Genomic DNA, 16,780 nt, shown 5'->3' with positions numbered 1-16,780 from the left:
CAACCCAGGAGCAGTTAATAATCTATTCTAAAGTATGTGCAAGTGGAAAATGTTTTTTTCATGGGTGTTTCAGATGGAATTATTCTGAAGTAACCACATTAATTAAGCAGAGAGAAAAACTCTAGTTTAGATGAGCAGAAGTTGATCGTGTGTGTTCCTGTCTTCCAGTTGGATGAATATAATTCTCAAAATACACAGAATTCCAAGCTGAATATTGTATGTTTCCTGTTACCTACTCATGGTTCTTTGTTTCAAGCAAATACTCTTGCTAGTAGTTTATTCTCTGTAATGTCCCTGCAGAATGAGCATGAGCTTGGAAGGGGCATGGACGCACAATTCGACTCTTGTTTTAAAAGTGGAAAGGCAAAGCAAGGGGAATGTTTTCACCATTCACCCAGCTCCTGGGCACAACAGGACTGTCCCCTGAAGTAGGTCATTTCTATCCTGGCAAAACCATACGTACAGAATTGTTAGGGGAAAGTAAAGTAGTTATTTGCTCAAGTGCTTTGCCACCTGGGAACCCGGCCGTCTTCTGCAACGGGAGGGAAAACATCTAGCATCTCTACAGAGCATTGAATATTTAGCAAAATTGCTCCTGCTACAGGTGCAGGGTAGGCAGGAGTCAGGAGCAAACCCTGCACTGATCTGATCCAAACGTGATCCGTCCTTGGCTGGGGGGAGCGGTGAGTGTGCATGGGTGCGCTGCGGGGCTGAGCGTCGCCGGCGCGGGGAGCCGGGGCTGTCCCCTGCGTGCCTCCGCACCACCGACCGCCGCTGCGGGCTGGATGGCTCTTTTTTTTTCCAGCACTGGAGTGGAAGGACCAGGGTTTCTGTTTCATATTTGCAGCTTGGAAAGAAACAGTTTATTTTCTAAGTAATAGGTGGGAAAAACATTGATTGATCGTTTTAATGAACATCCTGATTTTGTAGCAACTAACAACTTCGTGTTTACATCAAAATACAAAGAAATGAGAACTGAATTACAGAAATTATTCATGTACCTTCCAGGCCTGTTAGGAACAGGAATAGAAGTAGAAAAGTGTTGGTTTTCTTGCTCCAACATTACTTCTTTATACTCTGCTCACAGATTAACGGCAGTAGTCAGTCTTCATTTTCATAGCTTCTCTCTGTAAGCTACTAAATCGTTTAGCGGTTCTGCACAGCTCAAGAAGATTAAACCTGTTATTTCGACCATGTTAAAGCTCACGTGTGCTGCAGCCCACCCCCTTTTGCTTTAAAAGACAAACCTGGTGAGAAGCAGCACTGCCCCATTGCAGCAGGCGGTGGGAGGGGCCACTCCCTGTATCAAAACCTTGGGAAAGGGGCCTTTTTTTCTTCTTGTCACCTAATTCTGCGTTGAGTTCTGTGACACAGCTCGCACCAGGCTGGGCTCTGCAACCAGCAGGACAGGGTTAAATTCGACCACTCTTTCCATTTTCTGTGGCGTTTAAAAATAGCCTGGGTTTTTAAATCAATCCAGACAACATGCGGTAATAAAGTAATAACACATTTCCTTTAGAGAAGTTTTCACAGCCTCTGGCGTTCAGTCTGGTTCTGCAGAGGCCGAGGGGCTGGATGAAAACCTCTCGGCTCTGTTCGCCTGTCAGGGCAGCAAGATCTTTCCAGGCTTTCCAGTGTGATAATTTAGCTCTGGCCAGTTCTTCCTCCAGTGCTGAAATGCCGACTCAAGAGCTGCAGTCTGGGCACGCGGGGTATTTTTCAGCTTTCGGGAATTCATCATTTCTTCTCCTCTTCTGTCTTTAGCTGTGAAAATCAAGAAGCCGATCAAGACCAAGTTCCGCATGCCGGTGTTCAACTGGGTCGCCCTCAAACCCAACCAGATCAACGGGACGGTCTTCAACGAAATAGATGATGAAAGGATCCTGGAGGTATGAGTGCTGCTTGCTGCCTTCTGCCTCCCCCTTCTGACCATAACACAAGTGAATATCGATCTTTGCAGGGATAGATTGCCACAATTATTTTGGCAATCAGCTCATCCAGTGGCCCCTGCTACCCAGTAGGTCAGCGCAGGTGCTTTGGTTGAGAACTAGGGATGGTAGTTGGTCATATCGATTATAAAGGGTGCGTGCCTGTTGCCTGCATTTCTTTAAAACAGATCAGCTAAGATGAGGAAGATGCATTTTCCCCAGCCTGAAATCGCTGGTCTGGTGTGTGGGAGTTAGGCTTAGGTGGGTGGCTGCATGCCAGGGAACGAAGCCTAAAGCAGCCCAGAGCAGAGCTGAGTATGCAGGTCTTGCATGCTCCCTGTGCCCTGAAGAGGCGCTGGGTAAAGCCTGAGTGCTAACACGAGTATTTTCCTGAACTTGTGAATGTGTACGGGGCTGCTGGGGGTGGAGGCCAGATTTCCCGATCACTGACTCAGGGCTGCGTGCTCGTTACACCCTGCAGCCCCGGATCGAAGTGCTCTGCTGTAGTCACAGCGCCGCGGGGTTTATACTGCAGTTCTGACACAGTATTAGGCGCTGTGGCTTTTAATGTTGGCTGTGGGAGGGATAAATCATTTTCCTTCCTTTTTAGGATTTAAATGTGGATGAATTTGAAGAAATATTCAAAACAAAAGCCCAAGGTCCAGCCATTGATCTTACTTCAAGCAAGCAAAAGATAACTCAAAAAGGGTCAAACAAAGTCACGTTACTGGATGCCAACAGGGCCAAAAATCTTGCCATCACTTTAAGAAAAGCTGGAAAGACAGCAGATGAAATATGCAAAGCTATTCACGTGTAAGTAAAACACTTGTCAGCAAAGAAATCGTGTTTAAGATTGACTGTGATTTTTGGTAAGTGGAATGGTTTTAAATTGGCGGTTGATGTAAATGTTTTCGCATCTGGAAGAAATCCAGGAGTAAGGATGGAGCCATTCTGAATTCCCAGAAATCACATTCCCTTGAAGTAAAATAAAAAAACTTGCAGTTTTATGTTGCTGTATCACCATTGAGGCTTAACAAATTAATACATCTTTTATTAAAGAAGCTAATTCATATATATCCACAGTACGCCATTGCATACTGCATCTCTTGTTCTGTTTGCACCGTACTTTCTGTTACAACGAACACTCAAACGCCAGAGTATCAGGAAGAGGCAACTATTTCAGTTTGCTCCATAAAGCATGAGACTAGCCCAAGTGCACTGGAAGGGTTTTGCTGGTGCGGACCCTCGCGTGCCGGCTCCAGCAGCTGCCGGGGACGGAGCGCAGGTGTACCTGCTCCTTGGGGCTGAGCCTGAGTCCATTCAGAAGCACTTAGTACTTGTGGCCGTGGCAAACATCTGCCATTTCTCCGTTAAGGAATAGCTGTGAAATTTGGATGCACAGGTGTTACCTTTGGGCTGGTGAGGAGGGTGACCCAAACCTGCTGCAGACTGAGGCAGGTTCAGCAGCTGGGGTTTGCAGGGCCCTGGCCCAATTAAAGCAAGCTGCTATTTGCTCTTCCCCGTGTATCTTCTCTGATAGAAATGACGTGTGGCCATGGAGAGGTGGGGGGAGTGACCACGTCTTTGAAAACAGAAACAAGGTACCCAGCAGCACCACTCACATCAGCACAGTGACCTTGTTCAGGGGTGCAGGGTGCAGAGAGCCTCACCTGCAGGACAGTGCCCCCCGCTCCAGCCAGGACAGCACGAGCAGGAGTAACTCACAGCTTCCATATAGTTTCTCACTGCTTTACTGACTCGGGCTCAGGTGTAGCTGAGCAGCGGAGGAGGCAGAGCTGCCTCGGGCAGCTTTCTCGCTCCTTTTACTTTCCGTAAAGCCTTGCGTAGAGCCTTGTGGTAACACCGCTTCTTCTGGTTCGTTATCATGCAGGTTCGACCTGAAAACGTTGCCGGTGGATTTTGTTGAATGCCTCATGCGGTTCCTGCCCACCGAGAACGAAGTGAAAGTGCTGCGGCTCTACGAGCGGGAGAGGAAACCCATCGAGAACCTCTCCGACGAAGACCGGTTCATGATGCAGTTCAGCAAGATCGAGAGGCTGATGCAGAAGATGACCATCATGGCGTTTATAGGCAACTTTGCAGAAAGCATCCAGATGCTGACCCCAGTGAGTGAGGGACAACCCCCGGGGAGGCCTGGGGGATGCATCGGGGGATCAGGGCTTCCCAGGGGTTCAGGGCAGCATTGCAGTCATGTGAAGGTGTGTGCCAGTCGGTGAAGGTTACAGAGATTTTAATTTTTCTAAGACAGAGAGATGGTTTGAGTGTTGTGGAGTCATTATCAGTTCTCACGGAGACAGAACAAGAAACTACTACACAAGTGAAAAAGTGGTTTTCGAGCTGTATTTTCGTACGTCAGCGACTCTGACATCCCAGGTGCTGTTTGTACCCTAGACCGCTCCATACTGTCCTATTTCTTTACCCTGTAGGAGTTTAAAACTGGTTTAAATGAAAATCTAGTTGTTCATATTGTCAGGGAAAGTTATTATCAGTGCTGGTCTGTGGGCTCTTTGAAGTGTGTCCCACTCAGCCTGATGCATCTGTCACCGTGGTAAGGATTGAAATGTAAATACACTTATACCCCACCACATCTGAGCGTGGTAGATCCGCAGTGCAAATGAATTGTTTGAAATCCTGATGTGTCAGGGCAGGATAACAGTCATGCTAGGGCCCAGGGTATGGATGAAGAGCAAGAGGGTTTTTTATAGAATGTGAGTGTTTAGATTTTAATTTTGCTCTTGGGTTGGACATGAATTAACGAAAGCTTTTCCTGTGTTTACCTGCAGCAACTTCACGCAATAATAGCTGCATCTGTCTCAATAAAGTCATCCCAAAAGCTTAAGAAAATACTGGAGGTAGGTCTGGTTTTAAATACATTCAATAGCTCCATCACTCATCGGTGCATCCCCTTACATATACTGAAACTGTACCTGGCTGCTGACACACCAACCCTCAAGTGCCTTGCGTTTGTCCTGAAAATCCACGCTCTGCTCTGTTTCACCCTGACAGATAATCTTGGCTCTTGGAAACTACATGAACAGCAGTAAACGAGGAGCTGTGTATGGATTTAAGCTACAGAGTTTAGACCTGGTAGGTAAACCAGAGGTGCCCTGTGGGGACCATCTGGGCATGCATTTCATGTACAAGGCGAGTGGCTGCTGGGAGGACTCGGTTGGTGCTTTGCTTATCGTTGTTTTGGGGGACTGCTTAGGAGAAGGCACGTGTCTTCAGAGGCTCTGCAGGTGACCACAGCTTGAAAACCACCTGCTAAACACTTCAATGGGCTTTTACAGCCGTCCTTATCAGATGGAGAAACACCAGGGAGAGGCGAGCAGCGGTTGGGTCGCGTTGCTCGGAGCCTGCTGCACCTCCACCCAGCAATCTCTCTGCCTTCTCTCCCCAGCTCCTAGAAACAAAGTCGACAGACCGAAAGCAGACCCTGCTGCACTATATTTCTAATGTGGTCAAGGAGAAGTACCAGCACGTGTCCCTCTTTTACAACGAACTTCATTACGTGGAGAAGGCAGCTGCAGGTACCGTCACCCTCCCGTGCCTGGCCGGCGGTGGTGGCACGCTTGCTGTCCGGGGGACCTCATGGCGCACCGTACACGGGCTGAGGGGACACTTCTCGGAGGGGCGTTGTTCATGCCGGGGGTTCCTGCGCCTGTGGAGCAGGAGTGATGCAGCCTTTTTGTTTTATTTCCTAGTGTCTCTTGAAAACGTCCTCTTGGACGTGAAGGAGCTGCAGAGGGGCCTGGATCTGACGAAGCGCGAGTATACCATGCATGACCACAACACGATGCTGAAGGAGTTCATTCAGAACAACGAAGGGAAGCTAAAGAAACTGCAGGATGATGCCAAAATAGCCCAGGTATTTCTTTATTCTCGGGGTTCAGTGAGGGGGTACGAGTGATGCAGTGTCACTGCAAAGGATGTGCTTTTAGATACACGGCAGGGAGGAGAAGGTGCAGCAACGTAGTGGATTTGCTCCTGAGTGCAAGTGCTAGATGTAGAAGTGCTCAGCTGAGCCAAGGGTTTCACATGCAGAGGAAATCTAGACCCTTTACACTGAATACTGCAGTAATGGGTGGTGAGTTTATCTTGAAATAGGTGCAGTGCAGTGAATCTGTGCTTTTTGCAGGATGCCTTTGATGATGCTGTGAAGTACTTCGGGGAGAATCCCAAGACGACACCCCCCTCGGTCTTTTTCCCAGTGTTTGTCCGGTTTGTGAAGGCCTACAAGGTAAACAGGAGCACCCTCCTCTTCTCTTCTGTCCTTCTGAACACAGTTTGGTACCTGTGTGGCTGGGGGCGCCCAGCAAAACAGCTTGTGGCTCGCTCCAGCTTTGATGCAATGTGAGCCATCCCCAACAGCACGACAACGCCAGCCTGGGGCAGCACAAGTCGTTTTTTTGGGGTCATTTTCAGGGCTTAAAGACAACATGGCTGTCTGAGATGCTGGAGGAACCCTCAAATATTGAATGTCTGGGTGGCTGCGGCTTACACCTTTATCCTTGAGTACACGTCTTTTGGGACTGGGAGAGGGTGGTTTGTGCGACCTAGGAAGGTCTCTCCCAGCCCAGATTTTTCAGACTGCGTTCAAAGGCAGCTAAATTGCCACACGTTAGCTTGCCTCCTTGGAAAGCCCCGTGGTAGCAAGTGATAGTGTTACTCATTCATAGTATTCAGGCTCCCTTACACACTTGGAAGCTATAACCTCTGCTTTTTTTGTGATAAATAGCAAGCAGAAGAAGAGAATGAGTTGAGAAAAAAGCAGGAACAGGCCTTAATGGAAAAACTTATGGAGCAGGAAGCATTGATGGAGCAACAGGACCAAAAGGTATGAAACGGATACGACTCACAGGCAGGAGCCATCAAGTACGTGTGTTTTTCCTGGTAGTTCAGAAACCTCAGCTCTGTGTGAGAACTTCAGTTGTCCAACTTATAGTTGCCTCTAAATAGAGTCGCTAGAAATTTTCTTCTTACGGGAGGAGAACCAAAAATAAACTGAAAGAATACCAGTGTGTGGTTCCGCTACTCGGAAGCCTGCAAAATTAAGAAAAACTGGAGCGACAGAAAGTCATCTCGTCCACACTGCCATTAGCTAATCTTTGTTCTGCTCTGGCCATGTATCGGTTAAAACCTCAGTGGTGTCCAGCGAGCAGAGCCTCCCGTCACTTCCAGGGACAAAGAACGATCGTCCCCAGGTCCTGCCCTGTCAGAGCACGGCGGCAGGACCGAGCCCTGCGTTACCATTTTACAGGAATTTTCCTGACGTGTTTTTTTTCCTGGGGTAACACTTCAGATTTGCTAGAGGAAGTTTCCCATGGCTCTACAAGAGCCACTTTGTCAGCTGGTGCTGCCTCCCACAGCTGTGTTGGGATCTTTAATCGCAGCCAAGCTTTTTCCCTCAGAAGGAGAGCCTGTTTTCCTCGTTCCCCTAATGCTTTTTGGAGGTTAGAGCTTGGAGATGCAGTTCCAAGTGATGAGAAGGCTTGGAAGTAGATTACACATGTAAGGACGAAAAGCAGCGTGGCAGCCAGGTTAACTCGTGCCTCTGCCCGTCCTCGCCATGGGACGTGAGCTCACCGCACACGGGTGTTTTCCCAGTCCTGCAAAACTGGGCAGAGAGCTGGCAGCTACCGCGTGCTGATTGCTACCGCTGGGATCACCCAGTGTTTCACGGTCGGGAAAAGGGAAGCAGGGGAGCTGGAGGTCAGTCCCTGCAAGTCGTCTTTTCTTTGCTTTCAGTCTCCTTCACATAAAACAAAGAGGCAGCAGCAGGAGCTGATCGCAGAGCTCCGGCGGCGGCAAGTCAAGGATAACAGGCATGTGTACGAAGGGAAGGATGGTGCTATCGAAGATATTATAACAGGTAAGCACCTTTTGTTCCGTAATCTGAGAGGCCCTTTCACAAAGGAAAAAAATGTGCATCCGCCTAGTAACTATTGGAAGTGCTTCGTGAGCTTACTAAAGAAGCGTTACTCGAGCACAGCTTAGGACGTTGTTTATATGACGTGAACCAAGTATAGAAACCTTTGCTAATGGTATGTAACAACCCCCAGTAACCTGCCTCTACGTGTCCGCTGCCAGCGCCGCGGGCGCGGGCCTCGGGCACGGGCTCTGTTTCTCAGTTCTTCTCTTTCAGCATGAGGGGACGTACTCGGTCTCTGATCTGTAGAATAGCCAGTTCAGTGCCTCATCTCAGCAGATGCTCCGGTGGGGATATGCATGCCGTGCAGATCTTTCCCAGAAACCTTTTTTCCCCGTAAATGGAATGAATGACGGGTGTTTAATGTTATTAAGAGCCTACATTTTCATTAAAATGTACTAACTGTAATTGCACCACATTATTGCACGGTTACAGCAAATCATTTAGGCAAACCGGAATGATTTATGACCCGAAACTGCTTCTGGTTTCACTGCTTCCCAGTTTGGTAGGCAAAGGCTGCACTGATCCCAGCCGAGGGCTGGAGCGAGAGGGGCAGAGCCCGCTGTCGTAGCCAGAGACAGTCAGGGCTTCGCTGCAAAGATTTGCTGATGAAAGAAGCTGCCCTCTAAACTGCGTTTTGCTCAGGAGTCAAATCATTTTTAATCTATACAGCTGCTCTGGTTGCAGTACTTCAATTTATCGCACCTTCTTCACCCGTGGTGTGAAAGGAACACGATTTTAACGCTTCGATCGCTTTACTTGAGTTTGTTTGCATTGCACAGAAGCTCAGTAAAAGGTCTTTGGGCAGGATTTCCTTGGCTACTGCTCCTGAATGTTTTTCACATGAGTTTTTCCTGCAGGAGGGGAGGAGAGCTGTTTTACCACTCACTAAGAAAAACCAGGGAATTTTTGCCCAACTAGATGACAGGGCTGAAATGCTTGAAGCTTTCACGGCTCTTTTTAACCTTGATTAATAGCTTCCTAAGATAATATTCTTTATTTAAAGGGCAGAGTCGCTAGAATATCTAATCTGTTACCGCTTCTAAAACTCCCTCAGACTCCTGGAAGCTTGTTTAATTGGTAAAGTGGTTCTCCTGCTCTGTGGGAGAAACAGATTGTGTGGCAGAAGACCATCCACATGCAAAAGGCAGCCCAGTGGAGGGAGTGCCAGCCTCAAACTAAACGTGTCCTACGGACTTGTGCCTAGTATTTCCCATTCTGGGGGTGCCTCTGAGGGCCCCAAGCCACCTGATAAGAAAGGTTAGGCACAGAAAGCCAAGGGGGACCCGAGATCGCTTGAATACGGCCCATGAGATCTCTGTCAATGGTACAGAAATGATCAAAAGTATCGTTTTAAATTGGTTGGGGCCTCACGAGGTGCACAGGGGAGCTCTGCTGATCCGGGGCGGAGCACTGTCTAACACCACAGCCTTTTTGGGAGCACATTTAGCAATAGTCTCTCAAAACAGCTGAAAAACGATGTCATATAAGAAACGCGCAAAGCCTTACACCTGCCTTGTTGCCAAAGCCTACCGAGGTGCAGGGCGGTTAGACCTTAGCTGGTTGGAACACGTGAGACTGTCCCTGGGTGTCCGTAACCGAGCACTAACACTGTACTAATGCGATAGATCCGCTTCTCACAGCTCTGTTTGTCTGTTTGGCTGTTATTCCCATGCAGTGCTGAAGACTGTGCCCTTTACCGCTCGAACCGCCAAGCGGGGCTCTCGGTTTTTCTGCGAACCTGTTCTCACTGAGGAATTCCATTACTAAACTATTCCTCTTTCACATCTGATGCTCTTAGAAAAAAGAAAGGTTGCTGTAGATTTTTTGACACTTCTCCATTTGTACGGATCTCAGCCAGGAATGTTGAGTGTGTAGTAATGTCCAGCGTCCGCCTGAAGTTGTATTTATGTCACCTCTGTTGCATGTTCTTGTGTTTCAGTAACTTTTTCTTCCATCCCATCGACTTTGCGCTTGATGCTTTTGGCCATCCTTGCGTTCCAAAGGCATCCCTCGCCCTCACGACAAATGCCATACATAGAACAGCAAGTGCTGGAAGTCACGGTAGATTTGGTGCGGGTTTCCTACAGTTCACGAGACTGAGGAGATCAAATGCAGTCAAAAAGTGACAGTTCACTTGGCTTTTCTATGTCACCTCTCCTGGCCTACAGACCTTTCTCCGTACGCCAGGCCGCCTATGTAAAATGCACGTACTACGCCGGCTGGATGCCAAGGGGAAACCGCAGGCTGCATGCACTAAGCGGGACTTTCTCGGGGTTTGCTTGGTGGCTCGGAAGGGCTGTCCGTGATACCGTACGTCCTCTGCGGGGGGCGTTTTGGTTCAGACTTTTTAACCAGCGCCTGCATGTTGGTCTGCATGTGAGAATCGGGATAAAACGAACGGCATAAAAGCTTTTCTCATTCGGTCACATCCATGTTTAACTTTTTTCTTCAGTTCCATGCCAACGTTATCTAAATACAAGCAGAGGTGCTTACTGAGCACTAACCGATTCCAATTCACTTGGACTTTGTGCACTGCTGGGGCTGGGCAGCGGCAGCGGTGCGTGACCGGGGGGGAGAGGGGAGGAGCAGAGCTGGGGAAACACTCGGTTATTTGCCAGAACCGCAGAAACTGTGATGCTGAACAGCTTGACATGGAACTGAGCAATTTACATCGTGTGGTGTAAAGTGTACGAAGGGTGCGTTTAACCCAGCATGCCTGTTAACACTGTTGTCTTGAATTAAGGACCCAGCGGCTTAAGAAGACAACAGTGTTTCACCTTTGCGCTATGTATTTTTACGAATGCTTCTAATAAAATCGCAAACTGTAATCAGCTCAACGGTTATTCGCTCTTTCGAGTTAATTGCTGTATTATCTTCCTGGAGCCAATCTTCAAAGCAGCTTGGAATTTGGTTAGCGAGAGGCGAGGGCGGCCCTCCTGTCCTTTCCTCTCCGTGCCTAACCTCCTCTCCTAGCCTCGGCCTTACCCCCTCCTGCGCTGTTGGCTAACGTGCCTGGGAGTTTTGAACGCTGAGTTGACTTGCTCTTCATTTTCCATCCCATTTTTTTACTTAACCATCATTTTGTCTTTTGTTTTGTTTTGTTTTGTTTTTTTTTTTTTCTGTTTAGCCCTAAAGAAGAATAATATCACTAAATTTCCAAATGTTCACTCGAGGGTAAGGATTTCTTCTAGCACACCGGTGGTGGAGGATACACAGAGCTGGCAAGCATCACTTTTTACTTAGCTTCCTCCTCTCTCTGTATGCCAGGCAGCCTGTTGGTAGATGTGGCTAAGAGTAATACTGGTGAGAGCCTAAAGGCCAATGGAGACTGAGACCGTTTATTTTCACCCTCCGTGGTGCAGGGGACCCACAGGCCACGGGCTGGTGACCGTCTTCATACTCTCTCCGGTTTGGCCCTTTCTCTTCCAAGTTTAGCCCGAGACAGGCAGCCTTGGCCCTGGGTTGTTCCAACCCTGTAGTTCCCTGGATATCCTGCTGCCCCCGTCTCGGTCCTGCTCCGGCCACCAAAGGGGACGTGAGAGATGGACAACGGGCAGCTCAAAGCACGGAGGTGGGAGAGGGCAGCCTCAAGGAAAGGCGCCTTCTGCTGGGCTTTGGGACAAGCAACGACAAGGTGGGGAGCTGTATTTAAACCAAGGCGTCAGTCAGCCAGGAAATCTGGGGGAGGGCTTGCAAATTTGTTTCCCAGGAGAGAAATATTTTGACTTAGTCTTCAGGGGTACCAAGTGTGCTCGTTAAATCGTAGCCGCACATGTAACGCATGTAACAGCACATGTAACGCATGTAACAGCACACGTAACGCAGGCTTTCATCCACATGCCCATCTCCAGCTCCCTCCACGGTTTGATCCGTTGCATGCTCAGTATTCCCTCCTCTTCCCCGCGAGCTCTCACCTCCCCAGCAGCAGCGGCGGGGCGGGCCGGGCTTTGCTGCCGGCGGGGAGGAGGAGGGAGGGGGTTGGCCGCCCCGCTGCCTTCGCCTACCGAAGCATCTCTGCAGCCGGACGCGGCGGCAGCAGCGGGGCAGGACGGCAGCTGGGGCTTCGCAGGCCGGTTGCAGCGTACCAGCTGCTTCCTCTCAGGGCACCCTCTTTTAAATAAATGGGTAAATCGGGAGCACAGACCCACCCTTGTGTTGCTAAACACTGGCACCATTGTACCCCGGGTCACACGTCTCCAGGGAGCCTCGTCCCGCTTTAGGCAAGTCCTTCAGCTCACGCTAGCGTTCGAGAGGCTGCCTGAAGGACCAAGGCGTACGTCCAGCAGACTGGTCTCAGTCGACGTTGCCTTCCTTCCTGCCGTTAGCGATGAACGCCAGCAGCCCGTGGGCGGGGAGACGGTCACGCTAACCTGACGCCGTAACTCCGTTTAGTTTCACCAGCATTTCGGCGCATTTCACCAGTATTACCTGCTGCTTGGGTGCGTAGCAAAAGGGCACGTCAGTATTTGCTCACTTCTGCTCTCGTTGGGTTGAAGTCCCTTCTGTTCCTACACAAGCTGCTTTGATTGGCTTCCAGCAGGACTTTTCCTTGTCTAGACTGCGTGTGTGCGCGTGTGTGTGCGTGCGTGTGTGCGTGCGTGCGTGCACGTGGGCAAGCCGTGCCTGTTGACGAACGCCGCTTTCCTCTCCGCAGATCTTAGAAACCAGCCGTACCGACGGGCCGACGCGGTGAGGAGAAGCGTCCGGCGGCGCTTTGATGATCAGAACTTGCGCTCTGCAAACGGTGCTGAAATAACCATGTGAGCTGGAGACCTGCAGGTGTCAAGGAAAGGGGGTGCTCGAATGATACCTTGTCCGTGTGATCTCTATGTTCTGCCACTCATTTACAGCCTTGGGAACAGTAAAATTTACCTTCTGAAGGGCTCAAAGACCTAGAAAACGCATAGGAACGTCCGCGATGAGCTCTCCACTCGACCGTAGCTAACAAGTGCCTAAAATTGAAGTACCTGCTCAAATTAATCAAAGCAATAGGACTTGATTTGATTGGGTATATTTTTACACCAATACATTATTCAGTGTGTTTAACCAAAATGTAAAAAATACGTCTTGTTTTTTTTTGGGGGTGTTTAGTTTGGTTTGACGATATAAAAATTTAGTGACTGGTCTCCTGCGGACCTGACCTGCATCCCGACTGGTTGTAAACAGGTAATGCTTGGACGTGCTCTGCTTTTAAATGCATTCCTGTGCTGTCCGCCGAGGGGTTAACCTTGGCTTCAGCTGCACTTACTGGCTTTTGGGTTTGGTTGTTTTGTTTGTTTGTTTGTTTTAAAAAGAGAGACATTTAAGGGCTTTCTATCTGTAACATGGAAATAATTCCAAGAGGAGACCCGTACCTTTTCCCACCACGCACGTCGGCGCTCCCGAGGCGTGCGGCAAACCGAGGCGCGTCTTCACCTGGAGGTTGCGGCGGCTGCAGCGCGCGACGTGCCGGGGCGCGGCCGCACGGCGAGCGCGCGGCGCGAGAAGGGTGGCTAAGGCATGGCTGTGTCCTTCAGCTAGAGGCAGCTTTTGAAATAACAGCGTATTTATTAATTAGCACTAAGGTATTAACATCTCAGTAATCAGTATTAGGAGTCCGGGGAGCGTTGCGGGTCAGTTACTCGCGCAGAGAAGCGTCCTGTGCCCTGCTCCCTAGGATTCATGCCCAGCTCCAACAACCCAGTCCAGATTCCCTGCTGAGGGGCAGCTGGTCGGCGACGGGAAGCCCAGCCTATAAAATCCCGGTAGGTTATCGGCCGTACGTTCCTTTTAAAAGCTTAAAATAAGGGAGCGGAGCCTGACTTCAGCGGCGTTACGCGCCCCCGCTGCCACTCCGCAGCGGTGCCCCGAGCAGCGAGGTGAAGCCGAACGCGTGCCGCCAGGGTACGCCGTCTTCTCAGAAGCGAAGAACTGGACTGGAGAGAAATTTGTCCTTTCAGAGATACATTTTTTCGCTTACAGCTTCCCTTTCCTGGTCTCATTGCATCAATATGTTAATTGTAAAATTTATTGTATAGTATTTAACCACTGAATTTCTTTTTTCTTTTATATTGTGCTTATGTGAACCACTGGTGAAGGTCCCTTTTTTGTTTGTTTGTTGTTTTGGTTTTCTTGGATCATGTGTAGTTATATGATAATCTGTTTTTAAATGTACAGATATTTTGCTACAAAATTGGTGCAGTTTTTTATGGTTTTTACACTTCTCTCTTATTCCCACTTTAGCCTCTGGGTAATATTGTAAATATTGTTTAAAAAAAAAAAAATGCATCAGCCTGTGCTATACAATCTGAATGTTATTTTAACTTATAGTTTTTGTTTTTATATTTAACTAAATGGACAGTTGGGGGCTCAAGGTTACCACGTTGACCTCTGCTTACCTATTTACGGGAAGTTTACTTTAAAAACTGCCACCTTCTTGCATTTACAGCGACGTGTACTTGACATGCTAAAGAGAACATGCCACAGCGCCTCCTCCGTCACTGACAGCGATGGAAGAGGTTGGTTGGGGTTTTTTTTTTAATCTGCATAAGAAAATTTGACAATTAATTAATTTAATAAATTGTTAGGCAAACAGTTAAAAGCGCTAGAGCTCACATTCTTAAGCTCAAAGGTATTTTTTTAATTGAAGGCACAAATTCTGATGCAACTAGACGACGACGCTGGCATGTTCTCTTTAATATTTTTCTAGTAATAGACCTGCTTCTTAGCAATATTAGAAGTGTTTTATAAAAGCAGTTCATGTTACTTTCCTGGTCTGTTCCTGGCATAAGATCAAATAAACTATTTACACTACTAGACAGCAATCCACAGGGGTGGGGTTTTTTGGGGTCATTTTTATGGGTTTTCCCCACAAGCGCTGGTATTGTGCAGGTGACCACCTGGGGCTTGCGGCAGCAGCGGTGAGAAAGGCCGCGTGCTCCTGGGTTTGGGGGTGGGTTCTTTTGGTTTAGTTCTTTTTTTAAATCCAATCGCTGCTTGTTCTTGTGCAGCCAGTTGCCCAGTGACTGGAAATGGACCCTGCTGCTTTTTTTCCCGTGTTTTTTTAAACTTTTATATCCTTTTCCTGCTCCAAAGTGCAGGTCTTTGGGGTTTTGGGAAGGGAACAAAGGAAGGTAGAGGCCGCCTTTGCAGTGGGTTCCCGCTGGTCAATCCCTGACCGCCCCTACCAGCGATTAACGCGCCGTATCGATGCCAAAACGAGACCTCAGGTGATCCACAGCAGCCGGTCGCGCCGCGCTGGGCCACGGGGCAAACCCCGCTCACCGCCCCTGCAGCCGGCACGCGCTGCCGTAGCTGGCGCAGGATGGGTGTACCTTGCCATAAATGCACCAAAAAAACCCCAAACGTACAAATATTTAAGTCCTAAACTTAAGGAGAGCAATTCCATACTGTAGGCAAAATTCAGATTTGATTTTTAGAAGGTTTTAACAAACTAAATAGGGTGAGCTGGCACGTGGGACTGGCGGGCAGGCTCGGACCTACCCAGCCACAACCGGGCCTGAGCTGCGCTGGGGCCGGGCACGGCCCCGAGCACATCACCCGACCTTCCGCAGCGATGGCTGCCATTAGACCTTAGAAAGAACTGGTGTTGCTAAAACCCCTCTCGGTTTCACGGCACAACTGCAGCGGTCGGGCTCAGCGGTGCAGCAGGAGAGGCAGCGGTGCCTGCAAGAGCCACAGGGCGCAGCGAGGCTGCGACACGGGGAGGGGACCCAAAACCCACACACCCCCCGCAAAAGCGCCTGACTTTCCCTAAAAACTAAAAGCCTTGCCAGAGCCAGAATTATTTCGAAAGCCGGCTCCTTTTAAGGCGCATTTCTTATGCAAGAGCTAATTCAGCCAGCAAAAAAAAAATAAATCTCCTTTACCATAATTTATATTTACAGTTTTATTTTTAATGGAAAAATAAAGGCAAACCTTCTAAAAGTAATATTTCCTTAGAAACACGGTTTCCTTAGGCAAACGCAGGGCAATAACAAATTACTGTACATCTGTTCTAGCACGTTTGCAACCCGCTGTGGCCTCTCGGCGTCTAGGTTAGCTCAGCGCGCTCCCGCTCCCCCGCCCCGGTGTAAGACCCCGCACAGCGCGATGAGGGGTTACCCTCGGTCTCCGAGCCACGGCGCGGGCTGTTTGCCACGTGGGCATTGCCGCCGCTCCGCTAGCGAGGCATTTCCAAGTTAAAGTACAAATCTAGGGAATTTACACGGTTCACAAAATACGTATTTACAGTCTCGGCTGATTGTAAATAGCGCCGGGAGCACCAACTCCTGCCCCGCCCGGGAGCGCCGTCGCTCCGGGGAGCAAGCGGGATCAACGCCGCTGCCGACGCTTCTGCAGCTCAGAATCGTGGAATCATTAAGGTTGGAAAAGACCTCTCGGATCATCACATCCAACCCCCAACCCAACGCCCCCAGGCCTCCTAAACCATGTCCCCAAGTGCCACAGCTACAGCCATCAAACTTCCCAGATTCCAACATTAAAACACGGATACAAAGAATTACCACAAGTCCTGTTTGACCAAACTCGGCTATTTTTTCCCTAAGTGTTGGGGTGCTGAGCAGCCTGCACGTACCGAGTCACAGCACCACGGAGGGCACGGGGTCCTGCCGCAGGCCACGGCTCCGCTGCCCCCAGCTGGGTGTATTTTAAATGACTGATTTTAATCTAAAGTAGGATTCTTGGGTCTGAATCACGTAACGACCGTAGCAAGGAAATACGCTGTAGGATTTGGGCCTTTTGGGGATTTCTGCGCTAGTAACAGCTGGCATGTGTTAGGGAAAAAGGCGCTGGAAAGGAACCTGAACTCTAAGTACAGTCCTCTACGATTTTGTGAGCGCACACGTTGCTTAAATCCAACAATCAGAAGACAAATAATTTACAGAGCATTCAAAACTAG

At 49.1% G+C, this 16,780-nt stretch overlaps 1 protein-coding gene across 8 annotated transcripts in view; it reads left to right on the top strand.

Annotated features, from left to right (window-relative positions):
* FMNL2 (formin like 2) overlaps nucleotides 1–14,678 on the top strand; it is a 152,689-nt gene extending 138,011 nt beyond the window's left edge. For 4 of the 8 annotated variants that reach the window (XM_064450930.1, XM_064450936.1, XM_064450932.1 and 1 more), the window contains exons 16-26: nucleotides 1,765–1,889; nucleotides 2,539–2,741; nucleotides 3,820–4,054; nucleotides 4,733–4,801; nucleotides 4,956–5,036; nucleotides 5,350–5,479; nucleotides 5,654–5,817; nucleotides 6,088–6,189; nucleotides 6,688–6,786; nucleotides 7,698–7,821; nucleotides 11,009–12,529. In XM_064450930.1, coding sequence (XP_064307000.1) covers nucleotides 1,765–1,889; nucleotides 2,539–2,741; nucleotides 3,820–4,054; nucleotides 4,733–4,801; nucleotides 4,956–5,036; nucleotides 5,350–5,479; nucleotides 5,654–5,817; nucleotides 6,088–6,189; nucleotides 6,688–6,786; nucleotides 7,698–7,821; nucleotides 11,009–11,124 — 1,448 coding nt within the window. In that variant the 3' untranslated portion in view covers nucleotides 11,125–12,529. The other 4 variants (XM_064450935.1, XM_064450933.1, XM_064450934.1 and 1 more) reach the window with 4 other exon arrangements.
* The last annotated feature ends 2,102 nt before the right edge of the window (nucleotides 14,679–16,780 follow it).

Source organism: Phalacrocorax carbo, chromosome 5 (genome assembly GCF_963921805.1).
Source record: "Phalacrocorax carbo chromosome 5, bPhaCar2.1, whole genome shotgun sequence".
In the NCBI taxonomy this organism is placed as follows: domain Eukaryota; kingdom Metazoa; phylum Chordata; class Aves; order Suliformes; family Phalacrocoracidae; genus Phalacrocorax; species Phalacrocorax carbo.
The sequence above is the reverse complement of the archived record's forward strand: the minus strand, read 5'-3'. Positions and strand labels throughout refer to the sequence as shown.